General features: G+C 40.4%; 1 protein-coding gene across 5 annotated transcripts in view; it reads left to right on the forward strand.

Annotated features, from left to right (window-relative positions):
* Positions 1-17869: 17869 nt before the first annotated feature.
* Positions 17870-27956, forward strand: part of Nrg2 (neuregulin 2) — a 181836-nt gene continuing 171749 nt past the window's right edge. For all 5 annotated transcript variants that reach the window (XM_027927820.3, XM_027927819.3, XM_027927821.3 and 2 more), the window contains exon 1: positions 17870-18581. In XM_027927820.3, coding sequence (XP_027783621.3) covers positions 17870-18581 — 712 coding nt within the window. The remainder of the gene's footprint in view (positions 18582-27956) is intronic.

Below are 27956 nucleotides of genomic sequence, written 5' to 3' on the forward strand. Positions count from 1 at the left end.
ATGTCACATTATAATGACAAAGCCTTTCCCTACATATAGAGAAAAACTTTGTCCAAATTTCAAAATTTTTCTTCTAGAACTTGAGGGATGGTTTTATTTTTCTAAATTCACATTTCTGATTCATTTAGGAGTTTGTTTTTTGTGCAGTGTGAAGAATGGACCTAACTATTTTTTTCCCCAAAGGCTTGATATTATTTTAAAAGCCTAGCAGATAATACTCTGAGATGATAATAATGATTACTTCTAGATGCTTGGATACAGGTGGCTTTCTTTGTTTTTCTTCTTTTATTCCTCATTTTTCAAGATTTCTTTAGTGAACATTTTTTCTATGTTGGAGAGAAGATTTTTAGAAAGAAACAGACATGACAAAGACATTGGCATTCCAAATATTATGAGTTCCATTAATGCTGCTTCCTTCCTTGGAGCTGATAGCACCTCCAGTGTGGACTGTGTAGCTTAGGACTTGATTTAAACTTTCTAGTGTTATTTCCAACACTTTATAGTGTTATTTCATAAATGTGAATATTCTCTCCTCAACTACATTGTGAACATCTAGAGGTCAAATGCTGCAGTCCGGCTGCAGCAAAATAACCAGGGGGTGACGAACAACTTGTGTACGTTGATATAGCAGGAGTGGGAGCCGTTTATTGCAGGACAGGAGCAGTATTTATACATTCCACACAGCTTATCTAATTAGCATAAACTAGATACATCAGTCAACCAATAAGGAATCTCCACACTTAATGGCTCGCTTTTGTTACTTCTCAAACCACTCCCTCTGGCATTTTGCCAGGCACCATCCAGACTTGTTTACAGACTCTAACATTTGCCAGGCGCCATCCTGACTTGTTTACAGACTCTAACAATGTGTCGTCACCCCCCCCCGGTTATTTTGCTGCAGCCGGACTGCGGCAGTCAAAGTCATTGATTAAACTTAACAGTGACCATGTATCACAAATGTGCACATATACTTGATAGGTGATATTTTCTGATTTTTGCTTGGGTACATGTTGTAACTATTTTTACACACCCTTGAATAATAGTTTATTATAACTAACCGTATTATATGAATAATGATATTATTATTTGACTTAGGTATTCCAGCCTGGGCCAACATGGTTGATTGAATTCTATTTTTTATCTCTTTTATCCAGGCTCCAAACAATTTTCGTACTTTTTCCAGTCTTCAGAGGAAATTTTACATTAATGAATATATTTTTATAGATAAGAACACTGAGATTTAGAAAGTGGAAGAAATAGTTTTAAATGCTTCTAAAAATTTGAGCCCTATCTGGCTTGAAGAAATTTCAAGTTTTATTACATTTTGTTTTATTCAGGACTATATCCTAGGAAAGTTTGTATGGATAATTTTCAGTTAATTATACAATGGTTTCAGTGCTGATAACTTATGACAAATACAAATGTACAGTCATACATAAACCTCAACAGTTTCTACATAATCTAGTCCCAAGACCAGCTAGAATGTCTCTTTCCCTTCCACAAAACTAACTCAAAATTTATGTTCTGTTTACACTTTCTCTATGAGGCTTTTGCTGCTATTTGTTTGAAGATGATATTACTCAGAAAATCCTTCAAGGAGATTGGACATAGTGTGGTGTATCCAGGCACAGGGACCTTTGCAATGCCACCTTGTGGTCGTCTGTGCTTGATATGCCTTCCTGCTTTGGGCCCTCCTGATGAATTTCAGTCCGTCACTTAGCAACCTTACTTTGTCGTCACCTCCTTTGTTACTTGTTTCCTGACAAAACTAATTCGTCCTTCTTATTGGTGCATCTGTGCCTTGTCCATCAGGGCTGTATTTATCATATAACATTGCATTTCTATGTTCCCAGGTGTGCTCCCTCTACCAACTTGTTAAGTTCTTGGTTATAAAGTCCTGTGCTCAGGACATGTTTACTTAATTGACCTGGAAATGGTAGAGAAATCCCATGGGGCCTGGGGTACCAACTTGGGGGGAAATGTTGGGAGAGCAGATGCTGTACTAAACGACTGTGGCTCTGTAGGACAGAGGATTCCTCAAGTCTTCTTTGTACCTTGTGAAGGTTCTAATGGCAGAAAGTATGGATATTTGCAGAACCTAGAATTTTAGCTGTATTTATTATATAAACAACATTTTAAGGGAACTTAAGTGGGAAAATATTACCCTTAATGTCACTATCAGAAGTCATCAATTGATTTCTATTTTCTCTGTTCCTGGAGGTATTACCCTTAAACTTTTAGGTTGCTTCTACAAATAAAGTGCTTTATTATTTTAATTTTACACAACAATCTCTCCTGATTTTAGGCTTTCAATCCTTTATGGAAAGGGATTACGCATATTATACTTTTTTTTTTTTTGGGTACTGGGGATTGAACCCAGGGGCCCTTTACCACTAAGCCACATCCCCAATCCTTTTTATTTTGAGATAGCATTGTACTAAGTTGTTGAGCTTAGCCTTGAACTTCTGATTCTCCTGCCTCAGCCTCCCGAGTCTCTAGAACTACATGTGTGCACGACCATACCTGGTTTATTATACATTTTTATATCAACTCTACTGCTTAACTTACACTCAGAGTAAGTATTAAGATGCTTGGTCAATACTATTCAAACCACCAAAGTATTTTTAGGGCCTATATATTACAGTATAAAAAATTGAGTAAGATATAATCCCTGCACTGAAGAAGGTTGTAATCTAGCAGTGTCATAGCTACAGTATCCGGAAATCATTCATAGAGAATCATGTGAATCACCTAGGAAATATCTATTTTATGATCCATATAAAGTTCTTGAACAGAACTAAGGTTAAGAAATGACGTTGGGATAATATTACTATTATTTAAACTTATTTGTTCAACACACATTTTTGAGTGCCTACTCAATGCCAGATATTCTTCCAGTCTCTGCAAGTGGATATTCAACAAGACCAACAAGGTCTCTTTTCACATGGAGATTACATTCTAATGGGGAAATGCAGATAATGAACAAAGGAACCCACAAATAAATAAGCAAACAATATATTAGTGAGTAAAAATTGCTATAATAAATATGTGCTAGAGATTGACTGGCGCTTGCTCCTTAGGTGGGGAATCATTGAAGATCTCTGAGGAAATAACATTCAAACTGATACCTGAATGACAAGAAGGAGCCAGTCATGCAAAAGATCTGGGGGGAAGTGTGTTAGGCATAGTAAGTGGCAAATGCAAAGGCTCTGAGGCTGGTACAGGCTGATGTGTTTAAGGAACATGGAGCAGATGTGTGTGGTTGAAACTGACCTAAACAAATAAGAAAGTGGTAGAAAAATGGGTTGGAAAAGTAAGCAGAGGCTAGGCAATATAAGACCTATAGGTGAAGTAAAGAATTTTGATTTTATTCTAAATGCAATGTCAAATCTTGGAGGATTTTGAGCAGGAGAAGGACATCTGGTCTACATACTTAAAAGTTCTTGAGTAGGAAACAAATTGGAAAGTGTAATGTTTAAGAGGTGATTATGGTAGTCCAGGGCAGAAATGATGATAACCTAGCTAAGTGAGGGCAGCAGTGGTGCCAGGAAGCAGTTGGAGGATTTGTGATACATTTTGGAGATAGAGTTGATTAGACTAGGATTAGATGTGGATGGTTAGGGACAAGGTGGACTCAGTATCTTGTAGGATTTGGGGCGTAAGCAGCTAAGAAGAGACTGTACAACTGACTGAAATGGGAAGGAATCAGGTTGGGAGATGGAATTGGAGGATCAAATTTCTATTTTGAGAATGTCAAATTTGAGATGCCTTTTAGACTTCCAGGTGGAGATGTTAGATAGGGAATAAGTATTGTGATTCTGGAGTTCCCAAAGAGGACACACACACACACACACACACACACACAAGTATACACATACATATACATATGTCATCAACTCTTGCACATTTAAAACCATGAGAGTGGATGGGATTACTTACAGACTGAGGATGGATAGAAAGAAGAAGGATCTCTACTGCTGTTTAGAGAATACCAACAATTTGAGGCTGATCAAAGGAGGAATAGCCAGAAGATGAAGCTTTAAAGGGAGTAATTAGTAGATTGGATAAAAATCAGAAGTGTGAGATGTAGCAGAAGCTAAAAAAAGAAACATTTCAAGAAAGGAGTGATGAATGATATCAAATATTGCTAAGAGTTGGAGGAATATAAGGCCAGGGGATTATGATTGTTGGATTTGGCAGCATGGATGTCATTGGTGACCTTGACTAGAACCATGTAAGTGAAACAGTATGGACAGAAACCCAGTGGGAGTGGGTGGAGAGAATTTGGAGACAGAGAAATTGGAGACAGGGACCATAGACAACTGATTCAGGGAGTAGAGTCATTTGCTATGAATGGAGACAGAAAAATGGGACAATGGGTGGAGGGGATGTGGAATCAAAGGAAAAATATTTAAGTGGCTGATATTAAGACGTGTGGATCTATCTACTGAAGGCAATGAGTCAACAGACAGGAAAAAACGATGTTGTGGCAGAAAGAAGAGATAATTGGTGAATCCTTGAAAAGGCTATAAATAATGGGATCTGGAACCCAACTGCAGGCGTTGGCTTCTAATGGGAACTTGGACAATTCTAACCTAACAGAGGAAAGGTAGAGAGCGTGAGTACATGTGTGGAAAGGTTGGCATATTTGGTGGTGGGAGGAAGGGAGAATCATTGTCTGATATTTTTCTTTCTTATACTACAACAGTTGAGTTCCTCAAAGCAAAATACATGCCTACCATTATGTATGAGATGCACAGAGGAGGTAAGCTAGGTAGTCTACACCATCTTACAGAAGGTTTTGTTTCTGGCATCCTCGCTGTTTAGCAAACTACTTCCAAACTTGGTGGCTTAAAATAATAATTTATTATTTCTCACCATGCTTTAGATTGGCCAGGTGGTTCTGCTTCACAAGCTGTTGCCTGGGTGCTGAGGATGGTGGAAGAGCTCAGATTGTCTCGCTCTCGTGGCTGGCAGTTGGTGCTGGTTGCCAGCTGGAAGCTCAGCTGGGGCTGTGAGCCAGCGGCCTTGGTTTCCCTCCACGTGGGCATTTCCACATAACTGTTTGGGTTTCCTCACCACATGGTGATCTCAGGGGAGAAGGACTTCTTACGTGCTGATCAGCTGAGTTGTTCCAACAGGATTCAGTATTAGGTTATTTCAGTTTAGGAGCCACATTTTTGAATTCATCTTTATAACTGGCAAACCATATCCATATTTTGTCTTGCTAATTAAATTTTTCTGATGAGAATTCTCAACAATAACAGCCACAGCTATGATTTTTCTTAGAAAATCAGCAAGTCTTCATTTTCCCTTTAGTGACTTGAATTTCTTTTTTTCAGGTAGAAAATTGTCACCTGTCAACAAGACTTCTTTCATTTTGTGTGCACATGGTAGACTTATTCTGGGTGTAAATTTAAAAGTACCATTTTCCCTCGTCATAGTGATGGCATTTTTTCTGCACTCACTGTCAAATACAAAAAAAAAAAAAAGGAGCACTGAAAGAATGATCGCACAGAGGGGCTCTTGCTTCTGACTCCTGGATGCAAACACAGTCACTGTGAAATCATACTCAAAGCTTGTGATCCTGAGAGAATGGAGATAAGGGAGCTTAGAAAAGTGGCATGCTTGTAAGTAAGAAATGGTGGGGTCAGAAATATCAAAGAGAGCCAGCATGATGGTGCACACCTGAAATCCCGGAGACTCAGGAGCCTGAGGCAGGGGGATTGCAAGTTCAAGGCCAGCCTCAGTAATATAGCAAGGCCGTAAGCAACCTGTCTCAAAATAAAAAAATAAAAAGGACTGGCGATGTGGCTCAGTGGTTCAATCCCTGGTACTGGGGGAATAAAAAAGAAAAAGAAAAGAAAAGAAAAAGAAAGAAATATTAAAGAGAGTTAACTGATAGACCAAAAACAAAAACAAAATAAACTAACCAAACAAAACCCTCCATAGCTTCTGGGAAAAACCCCTTAGCTCATAGATACTCCTAGAGTTTTCTATTTCAAAAAAGTAGGAATGTGAGAATCATAATTCATAATGAAGTCAATTCAATTTTTCCCTGAACTTAAAACTAAAAAAATGCTTTTTTTTTTTTTTTTTTTTTTGGTGAAGAAGCATAGCATCACCTGGTACTCTTATATCTACTAACGATTATGATTCTAAATTGGAAAAATTAATCTCTGCAATGGTTTCTGTTTTTTATAGCACTTTCCCCCACAACTTCTCCTTTCTAGACCAAGGGAATTTCTTTTATATATGGGGCTTCCCTGAAAGGGTCTCCAATAAAACTTTCTACCATGATGGAAGTCCCATATTTTCATTTGCAGTAGTCACTGCTCACAAAAGATGATTAAGTAATTGGAATATGGCTAGTACAAAGGAGGAACCAAATTTGAAATTTTAAGTTTTATAGTTGGTTTTAATTACTTATAACTAAAATGTGAATAGCCACATGCACTCGGTGGCTACCTACTTGGACAGCACAGCCTGAAGTCTCCCTTGCAGCTCACAGAATTCTACTTGCTTTCTTTTCTCCAGAAGCTGAAAAAAATCTGAACTACAATGTCACAATATACAAATGGGCTTTATCCTATCATACAGTTTTTATTATAGCAATTGGATTAATGTTTGTATCCCTTGCTGGATCAAAAGTTCCTTAAAGATAAGGGCTTTGTCTGCTTTTTTCTCACTTTCAAATTATGCCTCACACCTGGTCCCATGTCTGAAACATAGCAGGTGCTTAACCAAGATATGAGTAAATAAATAAATTAAAGAGCATCCATGAACTTTTGATATAAATGGGACTCTGCTGTCTAGTGTGTGTGTGTGTGTGTGTGTGTGTGTGTGTGTAGAAGAGAGAGAGAAAAAGAGAAAGAGAGAGAGAGGAAAAACTAAAGATATGGGGGCGGTGACCAAGATCAGGTTATTAAAGAGAATTAGAATTGGTTGCATAATATTTCAGAATCAGATAATTAGCTTTAGTAATAATAAGACTCTGTTAAGCCTTTATTACAAGCATATCCTAAGCACTTTACATGAAGTATCTTATGTAATCCTTGTAAAATAACCCTGTGGAATAAGTACTATTATCTCCATTTTCACAGCTAACATGGAGGATAACAGAAGTAACTTATTTAAGGTCACATAGCTAATAAGTAGTAAAGTTGGCATTTAAATGCAGGCATTCTGACTTCAGAGCCTGTCTTCTCAACCATAATGCTGTTTTGCTTTCTATTTGTGTCCATATGGTGACAGAAGCTTAGTGACCTCAAATGTGTGTCTCGGGCTTTTGTCTAAATTTAAGCTTCAGTAAGCCAGTATCTCGTGGGGGGTGGGGGTGGTTAGGCCTCTTTCCAGAGGTACAGGTTGAGGAAGGTAAGGGTAGTAGCACTGAGGATCATTGGAGATGAAAATCTGCCCAGGATACTTATTCAAAAAGTCAAAGAGTTATTTCTACAATTAGGATTTTTTTTTTTTGCCTCCTAATAATAATGGGAAAATAAAAGTTTTTCTTTTTTAAAAAAAACTCACAAAACAATCTATCTCTATCTCTTACCTTTCAAATCTCTAGAGTAGTAAGAAGGATGAATGAAAGCTAAGAGTTACTTATTGTAAGTTAGCTTTCCCTCACCCCTTTTCTCATCTCTATCCAGCATTTAGTGCTTAATATATAGTCCATAGTTGACATTGGTATTTAGTTTCTTCTTTAATTGTTTTGTGTAAGGATATCTTATCTTCCTGTGTTAGTTATACTCTGGTTGCCCCTGACTCCTACCCACCAGATTAACTCTCCATCTTCCCCAGTCCTGCCCCCAAACACAGGAGCCCTAACCTCTATGGACTGCACCATGTTCTTTCCACCTGGCCTCCACTGGATTCATCAGAAGGTAGGCAGGAAGGTAGGAGGAAGAAAGAAAGATCAGGATGCTTCTTTCCCACTCTTCCTCCCTACATCGGTGCCATGTTCTTGCAGTAACTGCCCAGCAGCCTCTGGTACATGACTCCAGCATTTTTTGGGATCTGGTGACACTTTCTTCATCTTGTCCCTGCATGTCTAGGGAATAGAATGTTACACCACTCTTGCTAATTCCTGAGTGCTTTTACATACCTTTTGTTTCCTTTAATTCTGTCACATCTTTATAAGTAGTCCCTTTAATAAATTATTTCAGCAAAATATTTTGGGTGGAGTACCATTTCCTGCTTGGGACCCTGCCTGATATATTTCCCCTGGAGTGGTCTTTGAAATTTCTTAAAGGCATGAGATAGGCCCAGACTATCAAATATGTATAAGATTAAATAAGCCTCAGGTAGCTTGTCACATAAGTCGGATTACAAAGTTTCATTTATTTTACTTCAACATGGTTGAGGAGAGCAAGACTCTGAATATGACCACGTATATGCCCTATTATACATATGAGAGAGACTTCATCAGGCTTTTTAATGACTAGAATGAAATGACTTTAATATTATTCATTCCCTTTTCTCTAAGACTCTGATCAGCAAACAACTTGTAATCACTAAATTGGTTTCTTAGGTAGCTCGATCCAGAGAAATGGGGTACCTTGGTGAATGAACACCAATATTTCAGAAACTGAATAAGTATTATCTTCTCTTATACTAATCAAATGGAAATTTTTTAAAGAGAGAAGAGAAAAAGAATACAGTCTCCCATCTTCCCCCTGCCACATCCACGCTACCTTTCCTTTTTCAGCTTGCATTTCTCCATTAGGCATCTTATTTTTTTCCTCTCCATTTGGTTTCTGCCCTGTGTTAACATGAAGATTCCTATTACCCAGAGCTTGATGACCATCTAGAACAGTGCTTCTCCAGTACTATATCACACATTCTTTCTCTTCCTATTTTAATCAGAGAATCATTTTTCCTCTCAAAGACCAGCTCCTCTCTTGGTGCTTTGAGCCCATCTCTCCTGTGTTCAGAAGGGCTTCCCTTCTTTAATTACCTCCTTTCCCCCATGACAGTTTTTTCCTTCCCATTGGGACTTTCCCATTGCCATACAAATGTGCTCTAGCATCTCCTGTTTTAGTGAGCATCCTCCTTGACCCTGCATCCCTGCCCCCATCATGGCATCATTTCTCTTCTTCTGCACAGCAAAACCTTTTTGGAAAAGTTGTTTTTATTGCTTGTCACCACTTTCTTACCTTTCACTGACTCCATTCTGGCTTCTGTCCAGGAAGCCATCACTCCTCTGAAACAGTTCCAGTCAAGGTCATCAGTGACCTCCACGTTGCTGAACTTCTCATCTTTCTCAGTCACTTATAAACACTGGACACAGTTGAAGTCCCTTTTATAAATAACTTTCCTCTCTTGGCTTCTCCTTTCCCACCTCCTCCTCCTCTATTCAACCTCTAGCTGTTGGCTAAGTTCTAGGCTCGCACCATCCACATGTGGCTATTGACCCCTGAAATGCAGCCAGCATGAAATGAGATATGCTGTAAGTATAAAATATGTTCTGGATTTCAAAGGATTAGTGTGAAAGAAAGAATGTTGAATATCTCAATAATTTTTATGTGAGTACATGTCGAGATAGTAACATTTCTGATGTGTTGGGTTATTAAATTGATCTCTACTGTTTTATATTTTAACTTTTTAATGTGGCTACTAAAAAATCTAAAATTACACATGTAGCTCACATGTGTGTCTTGCACACATTTTTGTTGAGTAGTACTGTTCTAGATGGTCATCTCTATCAACCTTCTCTTTTCATCATCTTATCTACTTCCATAGCTTTAAATACCAGGTATATGTTGACTACCAAATTTAAATCTCTAACTGTGACCTCTCATTTGAAGTGCAGACTTCAACCCAACAAGTATTTGAATTTCCGTTTGCATGTCTAACAGGCATCTTATTATTAATAATGTGTCATAAATGGAATTTTCAATTTCCTCTAGTCATATTATAATACTCACTGAATCTCCCATCTCAATCAATGTTGCCACCATCTGTCCAGTTGCTCAAACCCAAATTTGAGTCATCCTTGATTATTCTATTTTCCTCAACCACTTAATCATCCAGCAAGTCCTGTTCATTTCACCTTCAAATTATATCTTGAATTTCAACAATTTTTCTTCACCAGCACTGCTTCTACCAAGTCCAAGCCTCTGTCCTTTCTCACCTAGTCTACTATAATAGCTTTATAACTGGTCTCTTTGGTTCCACTCTTGTACCATTATAGTCTCTGCTCCATATCTCTGCTCCAAAGATTTCTTTTATATGTATATTATGTATGTGTGTGTATATATGTATATGTGTGTGTGTATGTATATGTATATATATATATATATATGTATGTATGTATATATATATATTGCCCTAAGCAACTCAGTGAGACTCTGTCTCTAAATAAAATATAAAAAAGGGTTGGGGATGTGGCTCAGAGGTTAAGCACCTCTGGCTTTAATCCCTGATATATATATGGAATTTAGGCATTACTTAAAAAGGCCTGCATTTGGCCCTAATAGATATTATTAATATCTTAGTGTGACTGAGTTTGACCTATCAGCAAATATTGAGAACTTACCATTTGTAGAGTCTGCTCTCTCTGCCCTTAGACTTGGGAGAGCTGAGAGAGCAGTGGGACCCTGAGCCTCTGAGAGGCAAAGGAGAGGAGTGACAACCAAGGAGAAAGGGGTATGTATGTGTGGTGTGTGTGTGTGCGAGCACACAGGTGTGACGTGTTGGGGAAAGCCAGGGCAGATGCTGGCTTAATAGATAAAGTTCACCTGACTAATTTTGCCTAGATTTTAGCTGTAACGGAAACCAAGGCTATTCCTTCTTTAGTATCTGGGTCAGTGCTATGCGTAGTAGATTTTCAATAAGTGCTTTTTTTTTCGTGGTCAGAATGAATACATTTATGAATTGTAAGGAAAACTCAAGAAAGGTAAAGTCTTAAAATTACTAACCTCAGATGATATGGGAAATAGCTAGGAACAAAATGAAAAAGAATGAGCACACACTAAAAATGACAAGTTAGAAACATGGTAGAATTTGATATTCAAATGTCCACTAGCCTGAGGATTTGGGAATATGAGAATCATTTCTTCTTGTCCTGCTTCACGCCCCCAGAGTTGAATGAACCTCAGAGTTCCTGTTGACCTCAGGAGAGAAATCCAAATACACAAATCAGGAAAACAGAGTGTGTGGGGAGTTGCAGACTCTTTGAAAGTTAAACAGCAAAAACATCCATCCTGAGGATAACCCATTTTTACCAATTCAAATTAGATATGCTTACCACATGCAAAAGAAAACTAATGATGGTGTCAAGAATAAGTGTATTATCTGATTGCAATAATACAGATAGATATATCTGTGTCCACAATGTACTTCTGCTGTGGTCTATTTTAGGGAACTTCTGGATTTGAATCTAAAAGTGATACCTGGAAAAGAGATAATAATTTGTGCTCACATAGCACTTTTCATCCAAAGGTCTCAAAGCACTGTGCAAAGAAAAGTATTATTATCCCAGATGGAGCAACTCAGACAGAGGGTCTGCTGCCCTTTTCAGCAACCAGGGAGTAGAGTCTCTAGACTCAGAACACAGTCCTAGACTATAAATTATTGAATCATGATCTCTCTTGATTGGGAGCTGGGACTACCTACAATGTTACTTATTTTTTTAAAAAAAGCAGAACATCAGGCTCTAAAAATTTTAGCATATGTCCAAAACATATAACAATGGCTGCTTTAAAAATTGCTGGATTTTGGGCAAAGCGTGGCTACATAAAATAAGAAAGGTGGTTATTACAGTCAGACTGATAATGGCTAACCTGCTGAGCATTTTTCTAAGTGGGTGATACATTACTATTATTATTATTTTTTAAAATTTTGTTTTGCAGTGTGGGGACTGACCCCCCTAGGACCTCACACATGCTAGGCAAGCTCTCTACCACTGAGCTACACCCCTAGCCCAAAATATATTTTTAAATTTAAGATATACAACAAATTTAATGAGGTAGGAACTATTATGATTTTATCCATTTTACAGTTGAGGAAACAGAGAGAAGTTAGGTAACTAGGCCAAAATGTCAATTAAGCAAGCAGCAGAGCTGGAATTCAATGCAGGCAATTGGACTCCATTGCCTTCGCTCGTAGCCAGTTAGTAGGTAGTATGTGAAGCATTCTACATGAATTATCTCACTGCATTCTCCCAAACTCCTCAGAGGTCCATATATTATTATTCTAATTTTATTGGGGGAGAAAACTAAGGCTTAGAAAGCAAAGTGACTCACAGGCCACTAGGAGTGGAGCGAGGATTTTGAAAAGTAGACAAAAGAGCACCAGGCGAGGAATCAGGGTTTTGGGGTTGTTCCTGCCATTAACTTATGTGACCTTGAACCAATCAATACATTGCCACAGTCTCCATGTCTTCTGCCAAAGGAGTGCATTAGGCTACTTTTTGAGGCTGAAGTCCTTCCCAATGCTAAAATTCTGATGCTCAATATCTGTTTTCTACTTAGTCCCTTGTTTGAAAATCCTTGGAGGAAAAGAAATTAACCACACAGAACCTGAAAGTGACTCTGGAAGCCAAATTTAGAAAACAGATCTCAAAAGGAGAAAAAAAAAAGAAGTTTATAAAACATCTTTATTTAGAAAGTGAGACTGTCCTGCAAGGTGTTTGGCTTGATTTGTGAGACTTCGTGACCAGCTGCAGGCCATACATATCTCCTTGCCTGGCCAGTTCTCCTGGAAGTAGTAGGTCGTGTAACCTGGATCAGTGGTCCTTTCTGGCCTGCTAAAGACTGGCTGAAGCTGGAAGAAGCCCATCTTGTGTGGGAGGGATCTGAGAGAAGAAGCCAAGTTTTTCATGTGGGTGTTCTATCTTGAATTCAGAATGTCTATACCATTCTGTCTACTTCTGTTTTTGTTCTTAGTGATTATTATATAGTGACACAGCCCACTGCTACCATAAACCAGTTGAATTTTTCCCCCCCACAACCTTGTGGTTAGCCATGGTGTAGTGAATAGGACTGGCTTCCATGTCTCCTTGTGGCTTTGTTCAAAAATGTGAGCTTGAGTCTGTGGTAAATCTTGGCAAAAACACTATCTGTAGCTTTGGGATCTTTAGAAAGTCACTTAGATTCTCTTCGTATCTCCATTTCCCTCACTGATTTCTAAGATGATGTTTATACTACTTGCTCTCCACAAATAGTATAATATGTGTGGAAGTAGTTTGGAAAGATTAGAGACCTTCTGGATGACAAGGAAAGTGAGGCTGAGAGAATGCCTGTCACCCAGAGAGACCTGGTGGTAGTGTGCATGAGGTAGGTGCTTCAGCAATGGGCAATTAAGAGTCCCAACTCCTCCCATCACTTGGGCAAGTTATTAAACTTCTAAAAGTCTTTTTAGTTGTAAAATGCAAAAATTTTGAGGGATAAAAATAATAAACATGAAGTTTCTAATATGAAATAAGCCATTAAAAATGGCAGCTATTATTAGTTTTATTATCAATTATTCAATTATGATGCAGAATCAGGAGGCTCAGAATATCAGGTCTTATTTTCTAAGACTAATTCACTTTTGAACTCTGGGAAAAGATCAGTATGGAATTGGCTATCTTCTAACACCAAATACCCTGTTCTTCTATACTAAATGGCAGAGGTTAATTCTGGAAGTTTATCCTCATAATAACACACCTTGAAGAAATTTGGACAGGTGCATTTCTTCCCTTTAGAAGACTCTGCCTCATTTTCTGTGAGGAAATTTAGTAGACTGTTAAGATTTGGAACTTGCTTTTTTTTTTTTTTAGATAGGTTCTCACTAAGTTGCTTAGGGCCTTGCTAAATTGCTGAGGTTGACCTTGAACTTGAGATCCTCCTGCCTTGTGTGCCACTGTGCCAGCTTACCTTTGCATTCTAAGGCTTTCTCTAACAGTTATAATTATGGAGAAATAATTATCAATATTTTTTAGCAGAATAATCTCATTTAAAGGTTAAAAAAAAAACCTCAAGCAATCCCATATAATAATAGTTCTGCTTTAAGTAGCCTTAGATTGTGAAAATACCTGATAAACATTCAATGAAGTGTCCTCTCTTTTAAAAAAATATTTTTAAATAGATAGCACATGGACTTAATACATAATTCACAAGATAGAAAATGGAATACTGTGGAAGTATTCTTGCACCCAGACTTTTAATCACACACGGCCCTTACCCCAAATCAACTACTGTCTCAATTTCTGCTATATACTTTCAAAGGTAATTTATATACTACAAACCTTTACCCCCACATCCTCTTGGTAGTGGTGCTGAAGATCAAACCCAGGGCCTCATTCATACTAGGCAAATGCTCTGCTATTGAGCTGTATCTGCAATCCACATATTTATCTTTTTCTTTTTTTTTTTTAAACAAGACAACATGGTAGCATGTCTTACCACTCTTCACTCTTCTTCACCTTGTTTTTTTCACTTAAACATGTCTTGATATACTTTAAAATGGATGTGTTAAAAAAAAAAGAGTTTTTTTCCTTTTTGCCATGGTAGCAGGGATTGAACCTAGGATTTTATACATGCTCAGCATGCACTCCACCACTGAGCCCTTTGAATATATATTTTTACTAATCAAGGAATCTATTTTTTAATTAATCAAGGAATCTATTTTTACTATTGGGAACAGGGTCTGTCACATGCTACAAAAATGCTCTATCCATCAGCCACATCCCCCAGTCCTTTTATTTTTTATTTTCAGAAAGGGTTTCATTGACTTGCTAAGGATCTTGCTAAACTGCTGAGGCTGGCCTCGAACTTGTGATCCTCTTGCCTCAGCCTTCAGAGTGATTGGAATTACAGAGGTGCACCACTACATGCAGCCCCATTTTTTTTCTTGTGGTACTAGGGAGTGAACCCAGGGTTTCACAACTGCTAGGTGAACACTTCACCACTGACTTATTTCTTCAGCCCCCCAGCCACATTTTTGAACACACAGAAGATCCTAGTGTACAATAACTGCATATCCCTTAGAGATTCAAACCTTGTGATTGGGAACTGCTAATATAACTCAAATGTCAATAATATTTTAATATAACTTAAATATCAGTTAATTTTGGCCCCTACTCCGTGCCAGGAGTTGTTCTAAGCATGTTATGCATATTATCTCCTATAATTCACATCCTTTTCATTCTTCCAGTATCAGTTTAAACATTATCTTCTCAAAGAAGCCTTCCTTTATCCAGGTTGACCTCCCTCTCCCTTTTCCATTATTCCCTATCATTTCGTCCTGTTTATTTCCTTCAGAATACTCATCACTATAAGCAATTAGTTACCTATTTGCCTAGTTGTTTACTGTTGCCTCCCCAACCAGAGCAGGAACTTTGAGAACAGGGACAGTGTAGTTTGTCTCACCACAGTAGACCCAGCAACAAGGATGGTGCCTTGGTTCTTGGCACAGAGGTGCCACGGGTTGAGTATTTATTGAATAAGTATATAATGAGCAAAAATCAGCTTTGTAAGGCAGACCCTATTATTTTCTCTATTTATCTGATGAAGAAATAAGACCTAAAGAGTAAATAGACTCCCATAAATCCAAAAGTTAGTAAGTTATGAAATCGGTTGAAACCCATCTATGCTTGACTCCAGAGCACAAACTCTCCGCTTCTTTTGCCTCCCAAACAGAAGATTGATACAGTCTTAGCTGTGTGTGATCTTAAATCCCTTTTCTTCTCTAGCACTTTGTTTTTCATTGAAAAAACGAGAAGGTGGAGTTAGCCAGCCTCCTTATAGCAATATCTTATGATTTGATATCTGTGTTCCATGAAAAATGAAAGGGGTTCAGTGAAAAGACCATCAAGGTTGGCTTGATGCTCTGAGAATGCTAACCTTCAGTTATCTCACCCCCTTTTCACTAAAGTTTTGCTGACTCTTAATCTATTGCAGTACTGTTTTGGTTTAGTAGGGATCCAAACACTCAGAGCACATAGTTCTTGACATTAAGGTGCTTGGTTTGATGGGAGATTCAGACCTATTAATAGCTGTTTGAAGTACTGTATGGGTCAATAACATAATAGTAATATGTATGAGGCATATGGTAACAGAGACGAGAAAGGGATTAATTCCATCATGGATATGCATGGTGATGGGAGCGATGGCGGATATTTAGGAAGGGGAATGAGGTATAATGCTGAGCTGGGTCTTGGGCAAACAATATTTTCCTGTTAGACAAGATGGAGGTGACACAAGACAAGGTGAACACAAGATACCACATGCAGAAGCACACCAAGAAACAGCACAGTATGCTGAAGATTTCAGCATAGGGGTAGGCTCTCAGGAGATGGAACTGGCTAAGTAAAAGGAGCCCCCCAAAGAGCCTTGCTGAAAGAAATAATTTTATTTCAGAAGTATCACTTAGGCAGTGGTCAGATTAGAGCTGGGTGATGAGGCAAAAGGTGTGGATTTGCAGTTGTCCAGGTGACAGATGACAACTTGGTCTTAAGCAGAGTTGGAGGGGAAGTATATAAATTTAAGATTTTTTTTTTTTTAAAAATTGGTGATTGCTTGGTTGAGGGATAAAAGATGAGACTAACAGACTTATTGGAATAGATTGGATGGTCATTAAGAATTATAGGGAATTTGGAGTCAGGTGGGAGAAATAACTCTGTTGCTTTGGGATATATAGTTCATCTCTTAAGATAGACAAGAGAAAAGGTCTAGCACTCTTTTTCCAGAATAGCTGTCCTAGACTAAGTCAGACATCCTTAGGCCAGTTTCCTGGGAGGCCCATACAGGGATGAAATTCTCAAAGACCTCACTAGCATTCCTGAGCTCAACATCCTTCGAGAATAAAAGCTGGTTAGTAAACCTTTCCTGGACCTTCATTAATAGAAGAAAAGATTATGGAGATATATGGTTTTTTTTTTTTTTAAATAAGACACTGATTCCAGTGGAGCAAACTCTTCTGCCTCTTGTAAGCACCAGACTTTTATAAAGAAACAGTTTTTGTGGATCAGTCTCTGGTCCTGACAGAGACTCCCAAGGGACACCCATCTCCCTTGGGGAGCTGCTTAAAAAAATGGGGTTGTGTAGCGTGCAGCTTAATTCTCCCTGACTCCTGGAGAAAGCCCAGAGTTTTGGAAACTACCCTCTTCCAACAGCCACCTCTGATTAAGCGTCCTCAACGTTGAGACAAGACTCCTGGCAGCCCCAACCCTTTATAAAATGATGGGGCTGGGATCCTTCCCCGCCTCAACTCGAATATCCAGCACTCACCAGGCGGTGGCAGGGCCGAGCACGTGGGCTCGTATAAGGGCCCACTTCCAGGGTCCTCCTAGGGAAGGGGACAGCTCAGGAGGTGAGAGGACGGCGCACCATCCTGACCCGTGGCAACCTCCCTGATTCTTACAGCCGATGGCCAAAGGCAGGGGACATGCCCTGTGTCCTACTCCCATGTTCAAAAGATGCTGTCAGAAGCCACTATCTCTTTTCCATCCTCTCCTCACGCATTACCCCCACTGTCATGCCGATAAATCCCAAGATCAAAGGGTGGCACGATTCCTCCCGTGCCCCTGCGGGTTGAAGGCGGGCACTAAAGCAGTACAGTCCCAAGCTTTCCCTGCAGAAGCCGCGCTCTCCACTCGGTCCGGGGGTAGAGGGGGCGCGAGAGAGCAAGTGGGCGGGCGTCCCATCCTCCGCATCCTCCTCCGAGTCCTGGCGCGCAGGGAGGGAGCGCTGCGCTGCGCCTCGCTGCGCATCGCGGCCCGCTTGCCTCCTGCCCCCTGCCCTAGCTGGGCCACCTCCCTGGGCTGCGGGTGGAGGGCTACGGGGCGCTAACATTACGCTGTTTCCGGTTTTCCAGCGGGCTCTGTTTCCCCTCCCAAGGCGGCGGCGGCTGAGCGGCGGAGCCCCCCAAATGGCCTGGCCAGATGCGGCAGGTTTGCTGCTCAGCGCTGCCGCCGCCGCCACTGGAGAAGGCTCGGTGCAGCATCTACAGCGACAACAGCAGCAGCAGCAGCAGCAGCAGCAGCAGCAGCGAGAGGAGCAGCAACAGCAGCAGCGAGAGCGACAGCAGCAGCAGCAGCCGCCGCCGCCGCAGCAGCAGCATCTCCCGTCCCGCTGCGCCCCCAGAGCCGCGGCCGCAGCAACAGCCGCAGCCCCGCAGCCCCGCAGCCCAGAGAGCCACCGCCCGCTCGCGAGTCGCAGCCGCCGGCGGCATGAGGCGCGACCCGGCCCCCGGCTTCTCCATGCTGCTCTTCGGTGTGTCGCTCGCCTGCTACTCGCCCAGCCTCAAGTCTGTGCAGGACCAGGCATACAAGGCACCCGTGGTGGTGGAGGGCAAGGTACAGGGACTGGCTCCGGCCGGCGGCTCCAGCTCAAACAGCACCCGCGAGCCGCCCGCCACGGGTCGGGTAGCGCTCGTGAAGGTGCTGGACAAGTGGCCGCTCCGGAGTGGGGGGCTGCAGCGCGAGCAGGTGATCAGCGTGGGCTCCTGTGCGCCTCTCGAAAGGAACCAGCGCTACATCTTTTTCCTGGAGCCCACGGAGCAGCCCTTAGTCTTTAAGACGGCCTTTGCCCCCCTTGACACCAACAGCAAAAACCTCAAGAAAGAGGTGGGCAAGATCCTGTGCACTGACTGCGGTGAGTTGCCCCCTCCCTCTGCTGGAGAAGGGGGGAGGGAAGAGGTGATGGAGAATGGGGGTGGGGCGGGGAGGTGCTGCAGGTGCCCAGGCCTGGCAGCGTCCGGCCGCTGGAGGGGGTGGGGCCACCCCCCTGGGCAGGGCGCCTGGCATGGGTGGGTGAGGGGGTTGAGGTTGAGGAGAAGTAGGATCAGGCTCAAAGTGTGCCAGGGTCGGGGGCCTGGGGGGAGGCTCCGGCCTGTGCCAGCTGGGATCTGCGGCTGATGTATGGCATGTGGAGCTGGAAAGCTGCCATCATAGCCCAGTAGCGGAAGGAGAAACACGAAAAGGTCCGGGCGGTGCTGGCCTGAGGCTTAGTGAGTCAGGAGTGACCCTCCGAGGCCTCGCCCGCTCTGCTCTCAAGGGCCTGCCTTGCCCAGGCTGGCAGGGTCTGCAGGATCGGCTGGGCAGACTCTCAGGCTGTAAAGGCCTCCGCTTACAAGTTCTCCTAGGGAATGATCCCCCGCCCCCTCCTTCCTCTCCCGGGGCTCGCTGCTCTGCCATCCACACCGCTGGCGCAGGCAGAGTTGGACTTTTTCTGCTACTGTTTTCCGTCCTCCTTGTGGCTCCTTTTCTCCCCCTCTATGGTGATTGCCTGTCTTTGCCGAGCGGGTAGAGCAGCAAACCTCCAGGACCGCTAGCAGACACCTCTTTTAGCGGTTTTTGGAGGATCTTACTAGAGCTTTGGATGATGATGATGATGAAATAGAGTAACTTACTTCTGCTGAATGCTGTAAGTTCAGCTTTGACATCTTCCTGGCCGGATGTATCCACTGCATCTCTTATCTTCATGATGTTGGGTGCTGCACAAGAATGCAGGTGATTTGAAACAAATCATTGAATCTGGAGATCCCTGAAGCCGAGAATGGAAGTCAAAGAAATGTCAGTTTATGAGCTTTTTCTTTTTGACCCTGAATCCAGTACTTACTTCTCAGTAAGATATTTAAACTGAATTGTCCCTTCATTGGAGTATTCTGTCAGCCTGTCCTGTGCTTATTCATATTGGGGTTTCATTTTGTTCTCAGGCTGAATCTGTGGCATTTGTTGTGACTCTGGACTGTATAATCACTGAATTTCCATAGATGACCTGGATTCTTAGAGACGTTGGTATGTTTACCAGTTTACCAATTGAATCTGGTTAGTGTAGATAGCCTTGAGTAGCAAAATATGTGTAACAGCTCATTGGAAGTTTTGCTGCTCTCTTCTTTCTAGATTAATGCCTTTGACTTTTGGAAGCTTCCCTCCCCCGCACCTTCAAGAGGCAAATTTTAGGAGTTTAGTTGTGGGAGTATATCTAGGCACTATGTTAAACTGCGATCACTTTAATGAGAAGAATCTTGGCAGTGTCTTAATAAGGAGAGAAAAAACTTCAGAGATAACAGCAGTTTATGGTGCTGACATTATTCTAAGGAATATTGTTGACTGTTTTTTAATGTTGGTTTTATGTTCCTAAATATTTTATGATGACAAGTTGAGACCAGTTAAGAATTTCTAATTTTTTATTCTAGTAAGTATTTTGTCTGAGATCCCTTGGGAATCTGTGGAACTGTATTGTGCAGTGGGAAATAGACAGTAAAAACATTTACTGAACCTTGTTCAAGGACAGCTTCTGTTTGGGGTTTTGTTGAATTATTCCTGATAGGCAAAGTGCACATCTTCACATGATCTCTAGTCTGGGCCACTGAGGACCTGACAGTCATTGTCAGACATCCCCATAGAGTAGTGGGCTTCTCTGTCCCCTTGTTCCCCATCTCTTCCTTTCTCCTCCCAACACAATATGCCTTATCAGTTATACCTTGTTGGTTTTAGTGAACATTTAATAGTTTAACCACTGAATGCAGAGATCATGAAAGAGATAAGGGTCAGAAATATAGTCTGCTTTTAGTTCATGGCCATCTTATATTATTAAAATAGCATGTGTAGTATAGTTCTCAGAAAGATAAATTTAGGATTGCAATCACTGGTAAAGGGAAGGCCCTCACACATCATAAATTATAGAGGAGCAGGAATGTGTATGGCAGTAATGTTTTAGAATGCAAAAAATTTTGCTTTGAATTCATAGTGAACAGGGAGTCAGTTTGGGGAGTTTTACGTAAGGGGATTAGAAAGTAAAAGGCCTGTTTGTGAGAGGAGACTTGTGGAATTGGTGATGACAAAAGAATATTAACTTCATTTTCTTATTTTCTACCATGTGGTTAAAGAAAACAGGTACTGTAATAGTATAATTAAATAAGGAAACAAACTCATCCTATCTAACCACAACACCTTCCTTATGTTCAGCAGGAAATAGCTAACAAATTCATTTTCTGTTTTCTATTCTAAAGAAAGCCCTCTGGGCCACAGGGTCACTGGGAACATTTTCTCCTTGGAGTAGATTTGCCCGTTGCAAAATAGGGAAACTGGCACTTGGAAACTGTCGTTGTGGCTGTTATATTGAGCAACTGAGGTTGAATTGTTACTTTGTTTAGCCAGTTCCTGCTCTGAGTGTGTCTGGATTCCAAGAGGTATTTGTGCTTAAAAGTTGGCAATGCCTCAGTAGCATCAATGCGGGGTCACATTGCACATCTTTTAAACGGTCCTCCTATATGGCTAATTTCAACTGTGAAATGTTGACTTTAAGTCTGTGAACTAAGGTGGACAATGGTAGGTGGGGGGTCTTGCTGCATTGACAATATATTGTCAAATGATAAATATCATCACTATGCAGAGGGGCATTTTTACAGCTCTCATGTGTATCATTTATCCAAAAATACTACCTCTGGTGGTAAAGAGTTGAATAAAATCTTTGCACTTCTAGAGGATTGCATACTTGGAGGTGTTTTCTGTGCATTCAGTGAAAAGGAGAAGAAATGGAGTTAGATGGCCTTGCAGGGATTAGCAACTCTTTGCCATGCTATAAAAGAATCCAGTTCTGCAAATAATCTGGCATTTTCAAAGATGGTTGCATATATTTTGGTATAATTACACCCCATCTTGTTGCTTTCTTATAAACATGTTTTAAAGCTCTTTCCTTATTGAGTAAATGCAGTAGTTAGCAATAAAAAAAAAAAAAAGAACATTTCTTCCACAGGGACTTTCTCATTTGCTATTTTCCAGTGTATAGTGTATTTTGTTGTTAAACATGAACAAGGTGTATTTCTTGGAGACTTTACGTTCTTTAGAATAGTTTTATTTGTATTATTATTGTTGTTATTATTTTGCTGTACTAGGGATTGAACTCAGGACCTTGTACATGCTAGGCAAGCATTCCACCACTGACCTATAATCCCCAGCCCTTTAAGAGAGTTTTAAATTAATTTGGCACCCAGAATTATATATTAGAGGAAGGTGGTTCACAAAATTCAGTATAGCAAAAGCGACTGCATATTTTTAAAATACCATTTATTTAAAGAATCTTTTCTTCCCCAGCCAGCTGGAAACCCAGCTGTGCTTCAGCTTGAAGATGGGAAAATGAAACTAGATTAGAAACTGACCAGTCCTAGTGGTAAGGACAAGACTTGGTTATAGATTGTGGGGTTGAATGGCCATCCTAATGTCATCATTTCTTGTCATAGTTGCTTTCCTCTGCAGAATGCGATTTTGGGGGCAGGAACAATATCTTATCTTTAAGGGTTTCTTTGTCCTGACTCCCCTGCCCAACCCTCCCTGTTTGGTACTGTGTCTTGCTTATAGGACTTTCCCTGAGTGCTGTTTGAATGAATGAAGTCAAGAGACATTAAAAAAGAAAGCCTCTAGATTCATGCTAAAACAACCTTAACTCCCTGATCTCTGACACCAAGCCTTGGGCTAAAAAGCTGAGTTTGATGATAGTCTTTACCTGTCACTATGGGAACCTCCCCCTCCAAACCCCCAAGGAGTCCTTATCAACTAGAATAACCACAATATGCTTAATCATTGTGCTGGTTAGAGTTAATAGGATTTGAGCAGTAAGAATAAAGTTCTTGTTAGAGAAGATCTACTTAATTGGGGGACAGAGAGACAGATTACCATTCCCCTTCCCCCAAATTTAAACAAAAATAAAACAACTGTTAGTTTGAACTAACAACCTAATTGAGATCTAGGGAGGATAGTGTATTGACAGTCTAGGGGACTAACTTTCTTGTGGCCTCCAATCAAAGCAAGCGTGCTTCCTCCTCACCTCTGTTATCTAGATATTTTAATTTTATTTCCTAATAACTATAAGCTTATTTATTTTTTTAGTTGTAGATGGAAACAATATCTTTATTTTATTTATTTATTTTCATGGGGTGCTTAAGGATCCAACCTAGTGCCTCACCTGGGCAGGAAAGCACTCTACCACTCAGCTACAACCCCAGCCCCCATTTGATCTTTTTAATAAAAATGTATTTACATTTTTGGTTATATGGCTCAAAATTCAGAAAGTACATAAGAATATATGATGAGGGCCTGGGGTTATGGCTCGCGGTAGAGTACTTTCCTCGCACGTATGAGGCACTGGGTTTGATCCTCAGAACCACATAAAAACAAATAAACAAAATAAAGGTATTGTGTCCATTTACAACTAAAAAGAAAATTTTAAAGAAAAAAAAACAATACATAGAGAAAAGTCTCCCTCATCCCTTTCCTTAGCTACCCAGCTCTAGGGCAATTATAAAATAACATTTTTGAAATGTGTATTTATCTAAAATGTGTATTTTTCTAAAAACATTTTTCAAAGTAATCTTTCATTTTCCTTTTAACAGATGATAATGTTAATTATTACATTAAGCCAATTTTATGGTAAATTCTTCCCAGGTTTATATATATGTGTATGTGTGTATGTGTATATGTATATATGTGTGTATGTGTATATGTATATATGTGTGTATGTGTATATGTATATATGTGTGTATGTGTATATGTATATATGTGTGTGTGTGTATATATATATATATATATATATATATATATATATATATATCCTAACCCAAATTTTCAACTGTTTGGCTCCAATTATAGCTGACTTCTTTCCACCTTGAGTTATCTAGTCAAAGGATGCTCTTTCCCCCTTAATTAGTACTCTACTTCACAAATATAATCTTGGATCAGGAATGAAAATACCAACTTACTTTTCAGATACTTTGCCATTAGGAAGTTTTTCATGTTGAATCTTCATCAAGATGCTCAAAGGACAGAATCAAAGTTTTGTCACTGAGATTTAGGGCTGTAACTTTGTTCATTCAGTAGCTCCCACTGATTAATGCTCTTGTTAATCTCACAGTAGCATCCATATGGAAGTCACAGTATTTCCCTTAGATGGAAAGAGAAAATTCCACAGTGCACAATTGCTTAGATTTTTATCCAGAAGCCAAAGACCCCAGTTACTGATGAAGAGTTTGATTTTGACCATATTCATATGCAGCTGGTAAGAGAGTCCAGGGGGATTTAGCTATCTGAAAACTGTTTTGAAGTATATTTAAGGTAACTGACTTGAAGGTAGTGTTTAAATTTCAGAGGATCGGGGAATTGCCATTTGGATAAGTAGGGAAAAAGTAAATGTGCAAATATCTAAACAGCAGGAAGTCTTAACCCCCTAAATCCTGTTGGCTTTGTGGCATTTAGTAATTCTGAATATTGATTTGGGAAAGGAATGGTGATGTCAATATCAGTGAAATTTCCCCTGTACAGTCTTTAACAACTTGTTTTGGAGTCTTTTTTTCAAAGTCTGAAGTGTTGTTAGTATAATATGGACTAAAGGTAAAAGAAATCTGACTCCATCATCACCAAATTTAAGTTTGGATGCATGTATGTAGAATGAAGATTTTTGTCTTGTTTCTTTTATCACTTACTTTTCAGAAATCATACATAGAAATAATTCTAGTTTATGAAGTTCAAGAGATGACATAGGGAACTCTTTAGAAAACTGGGAAAAATGGATGAATTGAGCAGGGAGGTGCTAAATTATGACAGGTTTGAAAAATGATGTCTTATGTGAAATGAAACTCTTTTAATAATAACAATACACATGGATGAATTGTGCTGAGCTAGAGAGCCATGCAAAGCTGTGAGAACTTAAGCAAACATGAAGGATGATTAAAAGGCATTAGGATAACATGGAGAAGACATGCTGTACCCAGGCAAAGAGCCGGCAAGCTTTTGCCAATGTGGGATGAAAAGACAAGTTCACACTGATTGAGATCAGTTGCTGCTAATCGGCTGTGATGTTTTTGATAATTATGAAACGAGGTTAAGTTAAGGTGCCTTCTTTCTCTGACTAGTTCTGCAGGGGGAGTGTGCCACATGAGCTCTGGCCTATGAGCATATTCCCTTCCCACTTGTGCATTCAGTGAGAGCCAAATAGCTTCTCCAGGGACCTTCTCTGGGACAGAGGCCTACCATCTTCAGAGCCTGCCTCTGCTCAAGACCTGATTGTGCTGCCAGATTCCTGAAGGTGGGTGGGAGGTGGTTAACGATTCATTTTCCCTCCTAGATGTTTCTAGAGTGACCAAAGCACAAGAATCTTACAGGGTTTCTGTATCTACTAGCAACACAGACCCCTCCCAAGATGTGATGGTCAGATTACTATTTATTCTCTCTCCAGAAACAGAATGCCTTATGGTTTTCTTTATCATTCTACAGATTCCCTGCCTGTGCTGAGGACATTTGCTCCCCTATCCCTTCTTTCCCTGAACTGTTTTATAAAGACCGAGGATCTATCTTTGTCCATTAGGCTGGGATGCTTTATTTGATTTTGATCTTAATATTGGTCCAATTAACAGAAACCAAGATGAACTATATTTCTCAGAATTGAATGAAAGGAAGGTCACAGTTACCACATGGCTAAATAGCTGTAAAAGTCAGGATATCATTATTTCTATTGTGACAGCAATGCAATTTGGTACCCAAAGTTTCTATTATTCAAAAAAGCTTCCTCTTAATTTTATGTTTTAGATGTTTGCTTCAATATTTAATATTTGAATATTGAATATTCAATAAGTATTAAATATATATTTTGTGTTAAAAAAAATACATGGCCGGCTGCAATGGCGAACACTTGTAATCCCAGCAGCTTGGGAGCCTGAGGCAGGAGGATCACAAGTTCAAAGCCAGCCTCAGCAACTTAGTGAGGCCCTAATCAACTCAGTGGGAACTTGTATCTAAATAAAATAAAATTTAAAAAAGGGCTGAGGATGTGGCTCAGGGTTAACTGCTCCTGGGTTCAAGACTTGGTACCAAAAAAAAAAAAAAAGAAAGAAAAGTACTTCAGGGGAGTTGCATCAGACATAATACCTGCCATCAATGAGTTTACAATTTATAAGTACAAAGACTGAACAGTATTCAACCTAGACTATGATAAATACTATGAAAAGAGCAGAAGAGTCATAAAAGAAAGAAAGGTCATTGGGTTGAGGTTGTAGCTCAGTGGTAGAGCACTTGCCTCACAAGCATGAGGCACTGGGTTCAATCCTCAGCACCACATAAAGACAAATAAAAAGAAAAGTTATATCAGGTTAGATAATTAAAGAAAGTTTCTTGGAGAAGTAGTTTTAAATGGACTTTCAATAATCAGAGATAGATAAGGTAAGTTAGCTTGGGATAAAGAGAGATAAATCGATTTATTAAATTAGTTCTGTATAAAGAAAGCAGAAATCTCAGTAGTTTAGGGGCATGTTTGTGGACAAAATAACAGAAGGAAAGGGAGAAATGGGTGAGGTGCCTGGAGAGGTAGATTAGGGTGATATTTTCACCAGACTTGAATGATAGGCAGGGCTTATGAGTTTTTCTTAATTATATAAGCAGTATATGAAATGCATCCCTAAGTGTTCAATATTTTTTGGATGATATTGTAAATGGTATTATTCATTTAATTTCCTTTCCCATTTCTTTATCATTGCTAATACAATTGTCCCTCCTTTGGCATGTTCATTCTGTTACCATTTCCTTGAAAGGAAGCATTTTCTCCACATCTGCTTGGATGAAATACTGGTGGAGGAAGTGTGGTGCAGGCTTCTCCAGAGGGAGGGAGCTCTCTTCCAGTTTCCAGGCCTGAACACCTCTAGTCATGACCTTATAGGAGGCTCTGGCACTCAACCTCCTGGAGTCTGAGTCCCTTCTACTAGCGCCTGTGGCCACAAAAATGATCTCAGTGTAGCACCTCACACACATGCTTAGACCAGTACTGCATTTCCCAAGCACTGCCTAATGGATGACTCCCTTCTGGATAGCTCTGCATGACTCTAGAGAAGAGAGTTTCGTTACCCTCAAGGTGGAACAGGTGGATTAAGCAGCTGATCTGTTTTGTCAGGTTGCGTTGAAATTGTCTCTCGGCAAGAGAAAATAGCAGAGCTCTACCCAATGCAACTTTCCCAGCATTGTTGTTGGTCAATTTGATTGGTGGGGGGGATAATGAAAGGAAGAATTAAAAAAAAAAAGGAAAGAAAGGAGTCTCAGACCATGATATGATTCATTTGTCACAGAGTGAAACCAAGGCCCAGAAGTGGAGAGTTTCTTTCCAAAGGACACTGGGGCTTCCCAGGGCGGCCTGCCTGACCACTCACTCACAGCTGCTTTCTTTTCCATACACTTTCCACATGAGTTTTGCTTCTGAGACTCTCTTACCTGAGGCTCCACCTCTCCCACTTTGCCCTACCTTGCTCCCCAACTTTCTGCTCATTTACTCACTCTCATCAAAAAGGCAATAGCCCTTCGTCAGTCCCCCATTTGAAGAATCAGATAAATCTCCAGAAATTCCTACTACAAAGTTTCCAACCCTTCCTTGAACTTCAGATTGATAGACCTAGTGGGAAGGTGGGATCGAGTCCTGGCATAGGATGAGGGTAGAACCACGCCCTACAGATCTGCCCACATATCTGTCAGGTTGGGTTCTTTTGGATGAGATGCGAGGTTTTCCGTGAAGTCTTCTCCCATTCTTCCGGGCATCATTTAATATGATGCTGCCTTCTCCAAAAAGGCTAATGACATTTCCTGCTCCCTTTGTAACATGACATTGTCTTGGCCATCTACTGACAGTGATTTCTCCCAGATGGCACCTCCAGGGCTCAACTCAAGTCAATACTAAGACCCTAAGATGTGGAACTGGGAGTTACCCTCTGGGCAGAGCAAGATATGGCCACCTCTGAGAGAAGACCCTTGCTGCTTGTAAAGAATAGAACCTGTATTTTTAGGAGGCACATGGGTGGTCCTGGATTGAGGGAAGCTTGCTGCTTCCTTTCTCACTATATAAATTATCGGCGTAGGCTTCCACTGTGCATGGTATGTGCTTAGCTGAGAGGGCAAATGGGAGCTGGAGCTGAGACCGGTGCCCTTGAGAGGACTGTTTTCCAGCTTTATCCCTGCTTCTGCCTTTTTCCCCACACAAAGAGGGCTCTGTGCTTCT

This window comes from Marmota flaviventris, chromosome 5, assembly GCF_047511675.1.
Source record: "Marmota flaviventris isolate mMarFla1 chromosome 5, mMarFla1.hap1, whole genome shotgun sequence".
Lineage (NCBI taxonomy): Eukaryota > Metazoa > Chordata > Mammalia > Rodentia > Sciuridae > Marmota > Marmota flaviventris.